Consider the following 12,494-nt stretch of genomic DNA (forward strand, 5'->3'; position numbering starts at 1 on the left):
ATGGTGAACATGAACTAAAACCCACGGGTTTCTTCAGCAAAGGCCATCTTTAAATGGTTTTGGCATCTTAAGAGTCTTGAGTGTCCTCTTGAGTCCAAATCACCACACATGCAATGTCTTCCTTCCTTAATCATGAGCTATTATTTCAACATAAAACCATAAGGTGAAAAAGTAATATTGCGTAAGAGCCCAAGTTTGACTAATGGTTGACGATGTGTATTCTTGTGAGCCTTGAGTTCGTATTTCAATGCACAACATTTACGTTACTGACTAGCAGCTTGTATCTACAAAGCCAAATGGGCAGAGGCATGGACTATGGAAGAAATGCTGAGATTGTTACAGTAAAGCACTAGAAGGTCAGAGGTCATCAGAGGACAAATCATCGAAACACAACGTGAGTCTCAAATACGATTCTGGAAGATTTAGTTTACACGTAACACTAATTCACGTGCGAACCGTGGGACGACTCGCTTGATTCGATCTTTCCAGACACAAATTCAAAAAACATGAATATTTATCAGTAGCACCCACTGATCAGTCTAAACACCATATCCACAGTCAACTGACAACCAGAAGACACAACCAAACAATCGTCTGACACTACAGTAGTAAGGTAGAAAACATTGTTTTTACTTTATATTAAAGGAAAAGAAAAAAAAATAAGAAGAAACAAACACAAGTCGTCCCTTGTACTGAAATGTGAGGGAAATCTATCCATGATGCATTCAAACTTTGGCAAAGAAAGCAAAGGTCACTCACTCGTTGTCCTCAGCGAGGTACAAAACAATGCACAATCTTTGATACACGTGCCTCAACGCAAACCAAAGAGATTAGAAACGAAACAACCGGCCAGCTGAAACTGACCTTTTAAAGTAATACGAACATCATGATGGATTAGAAAACAATCAAACTGTATTTGTACTTCCACAGACACGGGTTGAAGAGCCATCCTTTCTGTCTGAGTTTGGCTGGCTTGTCTTATCTACACATGATAGCCCAGAATATCAACCACAGATGAGTTAGTTCATCGCTAGTTTACAATTGAAGGTACTTCACCCATCTAGAATATGGCACGTTAAGTATTACATATGAGAAACACGCTCGAAAAGGACCTCACAGACACGCACTCGTAACGGGGTGCCAAATACATTTGAATAGTCACACTTCTAAAACTATGTCACGTCATACGTCTCTAGGAGAGGGCGAAGTACCTTTTGAAGACAGATTCGAAAGTTATTGGTGCTGACTGTGAGCTAGTCCCCGCTTGGCCTGATTTGCAGTACGAGGGTGGATAAATTGCTGTCAAATATGACAAGACAGAGTGGCAAATATTCTGAAAATATACATCGCTGAAAGGAACAGTATGGCGTTGTCAAAAAAAAAAAAAAAAAGTATATATATATATTTTGGCCTTATAGCAATGCAGGTATACATTTTTTTTCATATATATATATATATATATATATATATATATATATATATATATATATATATATATATATATGTTTGCTATTTCAAAAAATATAAAGTTTTTTGTCATAGTTTCTATTATTGGCTTAGGTTATTCAATAAAAGTTTATTAATATTTAATTTCCCTTTTGTTTTAAAGTAACATGCTGCTTTTTAATATGGCAGTTTTTTACATTTTTATAGGTCATCCATTTTGTTTCATGCACTCTTGTTGATTTCGTTACTTCCCAACCCAAGTATCTACACGGCGTGAGCCAATTCGATTCTTGCGAAGAGACCCCCCCCCCCCCCTTATCAACCACTGTACATAAATTAAAATGTTGTCTGATTTACAACATAGGTATGGAACCGCTCTTACTCTCAAATGCTAATGGTACATGTCCACTGAATCGTAATCATGTCTTAGCCTTTTCAACCAATAAGAGTAAAACAGTCCTATACACAGACAGAATAGAAGCTGAACAGCCCTCAAGTCCCTCTTGGTCCATCTGTCTGGCTTGCTCTCTCTCTTTTTTTTAAGAGTGAAAGTCCAAGTTCCACAGTGTCACCCTCTTGTGGCACGAGTATGAAACGCACCCTCCGCGAGGATCTTCTAAAACTGATACCACTTCTTGTCTTTGCATTTCAGCATCAGCTGTGGAGGGCGAAAGTGAAAACAAAGAGATTGCATAAGCACATTAAGATTTACTTGTATCTATATTTCTGTTTTCTCATTCTCTCGCTCTCCTACATACCTCGTGAGCGTGTTTAGAGAAGGTTTCGGCACTGGTCATCATCAGGGCGGTCCTCTCCTCCAGCTCCCCCAGCCTCTGTCCTCTCTCGTCCAGAGCAATGCGAGCTCGGGCCAGCTCTCCCACCACCCCGCCTGCTGCCGCCTTCATGCCCTCCATTCCGCCCTGTCCTGGGATGTGCTGTGCCAGGCTGCGGGACGCCTTACCCGCTGCTGCCTCACCAACTTCAGAGCAGGAGAAACAAGACAAGGTTGTTATTGTTAACTAAAAATAAAGTAATTCAAAACTAATTCATCTAATTAAATAAAAGGGAATCTGAAAATATAATAATAAGAGCTAATTAAAATATTAAAACATTTTATAATATTATAGAAATTACACTTACATAACACTAAAACATGGAAAAACAGGAAACGAGAATAAAAGAAAGAAATATTTTCAAATTAAAACATTTATTTATATGTCATCCTCCTGTCTTAGCGAGCAGCTCTGAACTTAGATGTTGAACCAGACTTCAGATGATAGTAAAAGTGCTAGATCTGTGAGAATATGCTTGTACACACACACACACACACACACACAGAGAGAGAGAGAGAGAGAGGAGTGATAAATAAATATACTCACACAACTCCTCTCGGTCGAAGGTTTGGGCATTGCCGCCAAAAAAGCCCTTGAGAAAGCCACGGTTCTGAGCCTCAGGGGTCTCGATGGGTGTAAAGAGCTCCCCTAACATCTCCTGCAATTAACCAAGAATAAAAATCTGATCAAATATTGGAATGAAAGAGACAGCAGGACAGTCAATTCAAAACTCCACCAGCAGATGCCAATATAGTTCCACATTCCACAAAGTAATGTACAAAGTTTTGACAAGAGGAAACCTCTTTCTTGCTTTTGTGTTTGAAAGACACAGTTATAAAGAAAGAGGCTATGTTTGGAATGAAATACTATACAGTATGCATTAAATATGGTCTACATTTAAAATGGTATGTGAAACAGTATGCACTATGCAATAACAATTAAAACGTTAGTATGCCACATTGCTGTGTAGAAGATAGCAAGTAACCTTCAAAAGTTTTATAATTATTATTATTATTATTATTAATTTTAATTTTAACTTAATTTAGATTATTTTAATAAAATGATGTGACAACAATGTGTTTAACTGGAAATACATTTTTAACTCAGTGACATTGGATTGTGGAACACATACACTACTGTTCAAACATTAGGGGACAGTCAGATTATTATTATTATTATTATTATTATTATTATTATTATTATTATTATTATTATTATTATTATTATTATTATTATTATTATTATTATTTATATTTTTAAAGAAACATGTTTAAATAATTTTATTTATCCACATATTAAAATGATCAGTAAAACATTTATAATTTCGAATAAATGCTGCTCTTTTGAATTTTTTTCATCAAAGTATCCTGAAAAAGATTTATCACAGTTTCTACAAAATATTTTTGAGCAGCAAATCAACGTATTAGAATGATTTACAAAAGGATCGCATGAGACTGAAGACTGGAGTAATGGCTGCTGAAAAGTCCTTTTTGCCATCACAGAAATAAGTTATATTCTAAAATAAATGAAAATAGTAAACAGGTATTTGAAATTTTAACGAAACATCAGAATTATATAGATTTTACTGCAATTAATGTAATAAATGCACCCTAGGTGAGCACAAGAGATTTCTTTCAAAAACATTAAAAGCAAATAATAAAATCCTACCAACCCCAAACTTTTGAACTGTGATGTATGTTTCAGTTCAGATGCATAAAAAAAATCCATACTGTGCACATGGTACATACTGCGGAAATAGAATGAATAAAATGGCATTATGCTATTTCCATCCTAACCAGACAGAGAGGGAACGACAGAGAGAGGAAAAGGACAGAATAACGACCTGTGGCAGAAATTACAGCCGAGATGCAGCAGGGCTCAGCTCAGCAGAGCTCAAAGCATCCTTGACAAGCATGACATTTCACTTCAATAACCACCATAAGCATGTATGCACACACACACACACACACACACACACACACACAAAGGCAGAGCCACCTGTAGGTTGTCACACATCTCCTGGCTGTAAGTGATTCTCTGTATCTCTGTGGGGGAGCACAGATACAGCGCCTGCCCTCCGTTGGTGAAGCAGAATGTTCTAGCAATGCGCATGTCTGTTAGCGGCAGGTAGCTGACATCTAGCAGAGGCCGTAAACTGGGAAGGCTGTAAAACATATACACATATAAGATAACAGGCTTAGCAACTGCTTTCCAACATCCTTTGCATCGTATATGCCAGTGAAAATATGATATAGCGCTGACGGCAGGATTTCTTATGAAACCAACAAATCCACATTGCAGCTTTTCTGAATAGGGGTTTAGTTTTCATTGAAGGATTGAACTGGTGTCTGTAATCTGGATTAAACAAACAAACAAACAAACAAAGATACCAAAAAGATTTTGAGCTGGTATTAAAGGAATGTTCTAGGCTCAGTATAAGTTCATCTCTATTGACAGAACCTGTCAAATTCTGTCGATTATCACAGATACCACAGTTTACTCATCAAAGGTGTTCTGGAGGATTTATAAGCTCATTTGTCATGCTAATGCACTTATGTTATTCTGTACAGAAATGTGTGAATGAATTAGAACAGTCTGTATGATCGCTGTATACGGATTTTAGAAACAGACCCTGTTCCAAGGTTTACTTGTTATATATATGTATATATATATATATATATATATATATTAATTCTATATTTTCCCCCTTTCATGCCACAAAGATGATTAATAGACCTTTTGTTCAGTTAGTAATTCTGTTAATTACCACCGACAGACATTTTTACCTGTCCCTCAGTTTGTTAAAAAATAACTTTATTTTTTTTTTTTTTTTTTTTTTAATGATCTGTAAGAAATGGGGATTTATTAGTGCTGTTCATTGATTCAAGTAACTTTTTTGACATTTGAGTGTAAAGTGTTTTAATTAAAGTGTTCTACAATATATGGTGTAAAAACGTCTGAGTACTGCCCTCTTCAGGTTGAACGGTGGCTACTGCAGTTGATTTTTCCTATTGGATGTTTGCGGTGGCAGGTGACCTAGGCAGTTTCCTAATCACCACGCACCTTGGTACGAGCTACCACACCCTTGGCATTACAAAACCATCTTGTTCCATCAAAATCACTGTAGTGAGTCAGGAGTTGGAATTGCGAGTATTGAAAACGATCAGGATAGAGTATTTTTTAACATCTATTTAGCATAACATTTATATAGTTATTTAGATTATTTTGTGTAGCCTATGAAGTTAATTAGCATAGTTGTTAGTAGCATAGTATTGCATCAGTTAGGATAGTTTCAAGTTGGCGTAGATTTATTTACAGTGGTCAGGATGGTACGTAGGTGTAGTGTTGCTGGTTGCAACAGCACTGCTGGACTGCATAGTTTTCCAGCAGACTTGAAATTTGGGCGCCTGTGGTTGCATGCACTTGGCCTGGAAGGTCGCGAGTTCCTGCCTAGAGCTGGAGTGTGTAAACTGTATTTAACATGGGATAACTTCTCTAATGCAATGGAGGTGGAAATGGGCTTCTCCACACAGCTCGCGCTGAAAAGCGACGCAGTGCCTTACTCAGAGAATGGCCTCATTCTCTCTTGCACGGCTTCTTCGCTAGCATCATCGGATGGGGATCGCGATGAGGTAGTTAAGACCGCAGCAGGCTTGAATTGATATGGCTCAGGCCCAGGCCCTGTGTCCATAGACACCTCGACATCCTCCACTTCAGGTCTACTTCAAATGAACGCTCTGTTGCAAAGCTACTTGCGTCACTACAGTCACTCTCCATTTTAGCGACTCTGACAGCAGCTGTCAATTAATCCGTCACTGCGGGTCTCAGGTTCACGCCCCACCCGCTCCGCACCACCCTCAGTTCGTCCCCTCTATCTCCGCTGTGCTCTGCCCACTTTCCAGCATTTTTAAATATTGCCAGTAGTTGGAGTCAGGCTTTGACCAGGGGTTTAGTTACCCTTTAAATCAATACTACTAATACTACTACCACTAATAGCAATATAGTTTTTATTTTATTTATATTCCTATATTATTTTTCATGACATTAAGTTTAATTACATTCATAATAATTATTATAATTTCTGTTTTAATGTCAATAAATGATCTCTAGTGTAGATATTAGAAATTGTCGTTTTTCCATGAGGGCCTAGAACTAACAACCTTCTGGTTACCAGCCCTGATCTCTAGTCACTGCACCACAGTTTCCCAATTAAAACAACAACAAGAAAATGTGAAGGCAAACCTCAAAGTCATAATGTGTCCATTGGCGCAGAAGCAGGCCAGACAAACACTGTTATAAACCGACACCACGTCAGCCCGCAGCACAAAGGACGACTCAGTGATGTTATGCACATATAGACAGGCCTGGGAGGGCATGAAGAAGACCTTGGCCTGCCTCTCGGAACACACTACAGCTAAGTGACCATCTCCACTGGCCTCCTGAGAAGACGAGGGTGAGAAGTTGACCAGTTTCCGCTTCCGGGGTCGATCTGGGTCATCTGGGGCATGTTGGTCCCGCCACACCTCATAGGGACTGTTGATAAGCACGCCCCCACAGTCCAGGAAACCAATCCGCAGAACGGAGCCCTTCAGCATTAACACTGTGCCTGAGAGGGAAAACCAGAGAGAGAACAAAAGCATGAGGATAGAAACATTGCATTTATAGACATTCAAGAAATAGAAATGGAGGAAATCAAGAGATACCGGTGGGGGCCACAGTAACAGGGTCTTCTAGGCGTTCCTGCTCGTCAGTAGGAATGGACATTGGTATGATGAGCACCAGGCCCAGACTTGTGCCCACCCACAGGCATGGTGTAGGCAGGGTGTCTGACTTACGCACGTATGACTCTGCAAACTGCAGGGTGGTAACGGCCTCTTTAGTTTCCCTGTCTATGCTGGAAACGCTAGAACTCCGGGAACGGCTGAATGAATTTTCGCGACTCTCTAAGAATGGAGAAGGGGAGAGAGAAAGAGAGGGTGGGGGAAAAGAGAAAAGTCAGGAAAGACAGATGGATGAATAGTAAAAGATAAGGAATATCAAAGAGTGAAAAGATAAAAGAAAAAGATGGGAGAAAAATCCTAATGCTATTAAAAAGTGGAATGACTGAAAGTGGAGTCAATCCATATGTGCGTTCACAATTACATTTAAACCACATCAACCAGAATCCAAGTTCTGAAGTGATACAGGTGTGCAGTTGCAAACACAACTCTCTATTGTTTTTTTTTTTTTTTTTTTTTTTTTTGAATAAGTTAAACAATACATAATGTACATGCAGGACAGGATTCACATATCTATACAGTTAAAACATTGAAAAACTCTTGTAAACATGATCAGACATGGCACAGATTTCCTTTACATACACAGAGGACACACAGAACTCACTCTTATAACTTGAAACTAATTTGGCGTCTTTACCATCCTTTTGACCTTAAATTGGTTCCAGGTTGATATCCATTGCATGAATACTGTATGTACTATATAGCCAGGCCCATACACAAAAATGTTTCTGGACTGATTTACACTTCATTCAGTTAATTAAACTCTCTCTTTCCCTCCCTCCCTTAATCTGAATCGTCACTGAAAATCCCAGACAAAAAAGGCAAAAAAAAAATAACTAAAATAACTAAAATACAAATGATGGTAATATATGGTTATTTGTTAGTGTTATATATGATTTGACATTCAGTATCTTGATGTAATATGTCATGCATTACAATAAAACAACAAATCAATTTTAGATTTTGAATAGTGTTATCCATTGAGAACCGTGTTCGTCCTGCAGAACAAAGGTATACTGCATTCTCATAAAATAAACCCATTATAAGGAAACAGACATTTGTCATAATGTCAGAACCTGGGTTTGTGTATGTAGTGATGGAAGGAAAGTCATATGTGAAGAGAATACAAAATGTTTGTAGGTATATCAAAAATATCAAGACTGTGTTTCTGAGGTATGAGCTACAATGCAGAATACTTTATAATGTATTATTGCTTAAATACTAAACTTCTGCTTCTGGGTCATTCTCAGTCGTTTATGTGCTTCATGTGTTCTTATGATTTTCAACTAAAATAGTAAATTAACATGGTACTGCACTAACATTAAATAATAGATGGGTCTCTTTATTGTGTTGAATATGTATATATAAATAAATAAATGTTTTCTATTGGACTTTCATTATGTTCACCTTTGTTGTGCATGCCTCAAAAGTTCAATTATGTTATAAGAAAAAAAAAACATGATAAATGATGATAAAACATCATAAAATAACAGTTTTTCAGATTGTAAGAAAACATAAATTATTTACACTTCTGTACAAATATTTGGAGTCAGTATTTTTTTTTAAATAAATTAATACTTTTATTAATAACAGATTATTAAACTGATAAAAAATGAATGTGTATTTCAAATAAATCAGCATATTAGAGTGATTTCAGAAGATTATGTGACACTGAAGACCAGGGTCTGTTTTGCCATCACAGGAACAAATAACATTTTCAAATATTTCACAATGGAAAATGGTTATTTTAAGCTGTAGTATTTTACACAATATTACAGATATTATCGTATTTTCTTTTTTTATTAAATAAATGCAGCCATGACATAAGATGCTCTTACCGACCCCAAACTTTGAATCTGTAAGAATGTTAGGATTTCGGTTAATTATATAAGCTTTGAATGAATAAATGCACAAGCAAAGAAATTAACTTATCTTCTGGCACAAACATTGTTTCTTGAGAATAATTCCCATGGCCTGGTAAAGGTCCCTTTTCTCCTTACTACACATGTGCATGAAACAAAACCAGCATCACGGTCATGACAGCACACCTTACTGTTCTATGTACACTATCCCCGAGTTTGAACCCTTACCATTACAGAAAGAAATTTGATTTAAGAATGACCTCACAACATTCACCTACATTGATGACAACATTAATGATTGGTAATACTGACAGAATCATTAGCTCTCCCTTAGACATTGACATTCAGAAAGTGTTTTCCTGATACAGGTTAAGCCTCGCCTTGGACAGATCACTTTTTTTTTTAATCATATAAAGTCCAGGACTAGATTTAAACTGTGTCTCGGAGATGTCACAGTGCGTGGGACGGACAGACGACTACAAGCCAACAGCACTGAAGATTGACAGAGGCTGGTGTGAAACACAAGGCAGACATCATTGTAATGTTCAGCTGCAAGCAACTACGGTGTAAATCCCAACCTGAAGATGAAGAGCATGGTGAAGGCTCTGAACATCATTAAACGTGACGAGAGAGGGGTTCTGACCAAGCAACTAAGCGACACGACAGGACAGAGTGAGACGTGACGCTACAGGGTGAGTGGTCCTTGTGACCCTCAAAAAGACCCTCCTTACCTCTCTCGCTCCAGGAGTAGGTGGTGATGTGTTGCTCATCATGGGAGTACATACTGACTCCATGTAACTGCTGCAGCATGGCTCGTCGGGACGGATACCCTATCCATTGAACGAATGCACACACACACACACACACACACACACGACACCCGAACGGCCACAATCACACACATAAATATAAAGATCCACGCCCACGACATACAAAATGACACAAACATGGACACCAATATCAGACGTATACCAAAACACAAAAAAAGACATGACCAGGACATCACGGCATACAGAGAGTGACAGAAAAAGAGAAAGAGAAAACTGATAAACCAATATGCAAGAAAGTAAGAAAGAAAGGGTCCTGACAGGTCAATACTTTTTTTTGTCTACTACCTGTCCACAACTTGTCAGTAGATTCGGAAGAAAAAACTGAAAACTGAGACAGAATGAAATCCTTTCTTGGCTGTGATAGTTTTTTTTTTTTTTTTTTTTTCTAGGATAGGTGTGTTTGTGATCACAATAATTAATGGGACAATTCACTCAAAAATGAAATTTCTGTCATCATTTACTTACCCTCATGTGAGTCCAAACCTGTAAAACTGGCTTCAAAATATAAAAAAAAAACTTGTAATATAGTGTATTAGTTATGGAAAGATCTGATCTTTTTCCTGACTGAGATCTTTGAATCTCGTTCAGCAAAATGAACAAATCTTTATTTAAGTCATTTCATTCAGATGAGGAGAGTTATTAAAAATAACAAAAATGTTACATTTCCAGTAGCCAAATTTCTCCAACACATCTACTTATGTCAACTGTGACCATTCCAAATGAGAAACACATAATACCAGCCAAAGACAAATTATGAGAAAGGATTAAATTGCTACTCAACTGTGTCTTTTTGTCTGAGTTGTTTATATTCTGGGAGCTTGTTTCTTCTAAGCAGAACCTAAAATATCATAGTCACAGTAAAGTATTGTAGTCACCCATTGAACCATTTCTGTTTCCTTTGCATTGCCTATGCAGCTTTCATGTGATAAAAAATGAAGGACTAGGACCAGAAGACTTGAGAGGTTTACCAATCATTTCTATTCCCAATACAGGAAACAGAAATGATTAGTTCACCTTCTGAGTCCTGAAAGACAGGATGTTGCACATGCGTGGTCACAAAAACACTAAACAAATCACTCTTTGACACAACTTGTAAATCCAATGTCATTTAGAGTAAAACGGCCCTATTTTATCGATCTAAATGTAAAGTGTAAAGCTCAAGGCGCAGGTGCACTCAGGGCGTGTCCAAATCCACTTTTGCTATTTTAACGACGGAAAAATGGTTGGCGTTCCCAGGCGCATAGTCTAAATGGGTTGTCCCTATTCTCTTAATGAGTAATGGGTGTTTTTTGGGCATAACGTGCACTAAACCAATCAGAGTCTCATCTTCCATTCCCTTTAAGAGCCAGTTGCGCTCGTGCCATGACGGATTTGCTACTTACAAGGCGGAATTTGGCAAGCGCGTCTGCGAGATGAAATGTAGCTGCTCGTGTGCGAGCAAAAAGATAGCCTAATTCTGATACATGCGATGACTATCCATTATGAATAGGCATATATATATTATTTTATTTTTTTGCCTACAAAAAAATCTCAAGCATTGCAATCCTTGAATTTTTTATATTTGGCATGTTTGTGTGCTGCTGTTCATCCCTGTGTTTAATAAGCAGCGTGTACGCTCTTTAAATAACAAAGAAAAAACATTGTAGCAGACTTAAGACCAGCTTTGAGCAATGTGCCTGAACACACTTCTTTTTTTGGACCAGCATGCTCATGGGCGCAAAAATGAGCGCAAATGCATTGGCTAATTAAACGACGTTGGCGCTGGATGGGAAAATGCAAATGGCGCAGGACTGAAACTAGCAAACACACTTGCGCTGCGCCTTGCGTCACATTGCATCACTTTTGCACACAATATGATATGTATGTATACTTCTACAGTATAGAGATTTGTTAACATTTCTGGAACATTTCACTGTGTGCCTTCACAAAGTTTACAGCAGCATTAACATTCTTCAAAACATCTTATTTTATTTTCAACAGAAGATACCAAGTCTAAAAGGTTTGAAATGACATGAAGGTGAATAAATGATGACAGAATTTTCATTTCTGGGGAGTCTCCACCCCATTAAAACTGACCAAAATTGGACACTGATGTCTCACAGCATTCATTTCCCAAACAACATAACACAAAGCAAACAGAACACAAACCCACAAATTTCAATCTCACACAGTGCAAAATGTTTACACAAAATCACATATAACTTTGTGGGAAGACACACAAATTGACCTATTCTACTGACGGCTCATGAATCTGCGGGGACTGTGAATATAATTAGTTGTTTCCATCCTGTTAGCCTATTAGTGTGAATATTTCATGACATAGTTGGGTGACAGAACAGATCTGCTCGCTCGTTCTCGCTCTCTCTGGGACTCTTTTGCTGAAGTTACTGACTGTCAATCACTGCAGGGGAGCCAAATGACACACCTGTTATTAGAAACACCAACAACACCCTCTCTCTGTGGGACAGTCAAACGATTCTGTGGAAATAAGTTTTTTTTTTTTTTTTTTTTTCTGTCTGATGGATTCCTCTGTGTTTATAGTGTCTATATATACACATAAATGTTGCATAGACTAGACCTAAGTCAGCGCCATATTTAATTTCTGACAACAATGAAAACAAGAGTACAGTGTTTTCAATGGATTGTACTTTTGTTTACCAGCTTACAAATTGTTCAGCTAACAACTTCTACAAAAAGAAGAAACATCTTTCAAAAAGTCTTCCAGTAGACAAAAAAAGCCATGAA

The 12,494-nt window shown here is 37.7% G+C and overlaps 1 protein-coding gene across 11 annotated transcripts in view; it reads right to left on the bottom strand.

The window, feature by feature from the left end:
• Positions 1–1,556: 1,556 nt before the first annotated feature.
• Positions 1,557–12,494, bottom strand: part of LOC128019832 (syntaxin-binding protein 5-like) — a 135,937-nt gene continuing 124,999 nt past the window's right edge. For 7 of the 11 annotated variants that reach the window (XM_052606103.1, XM_052606100.1, XM_052606107.1 and 4 more), the window contains 7 exons: positions 9,651–9,749; positions 6,983–7,222; positions 6,522–6,885; positions 4,278–4,443; positions 2,826–2,937; positions 2,205–2,425; positions 1,557–2,104 (listed from right to left, as the gene is read on the bottom strand). In XM_052606103.1, the coding sequence (XP_052462063.1) occupies positions 2,063–2,104; positions 2,205–2,425; positions 2,826–2,937; positions 4,278–4,443; positions 6,522–6,885; positions 6,983–7,222; positions 9,651–9,749 (1,244 nt within the window). In that variant the 3' untranslated portion in view covers positions 1,557–2,062. The remainder of the gene's footprint in view (positions 2,105–2,204; positions 2,426–2,825; positions 2,938–4,277; positions 4,444–6,521; positions 6,886–6,982; positions 7,223–9,650; positions 9,750–12,494) is intronic. The other 4 variants (XM_052606109.1, XM_052606110.1, XM_052606108.1 and 1 more) reach the window with 1 other exon arrangement.

The sequence above is a fragment of the Carassius gibelio genome, chromosome A9 (assembly GCF_023724105.1).
Source record: "Carassius gibelio isolate Cgi1373 ecotype wild population from Czech Republic chromosome A9, carGib1.2-hapl.c, whole genome shotgun sequence".
Classification (NCBI taxonomy): domain Eukaryota; kingdom Metazoa; phylum Chordata; class Actinopteri; order Cypriniformes; family Cyprinidae; genus Carassius; species Carassius gibelio.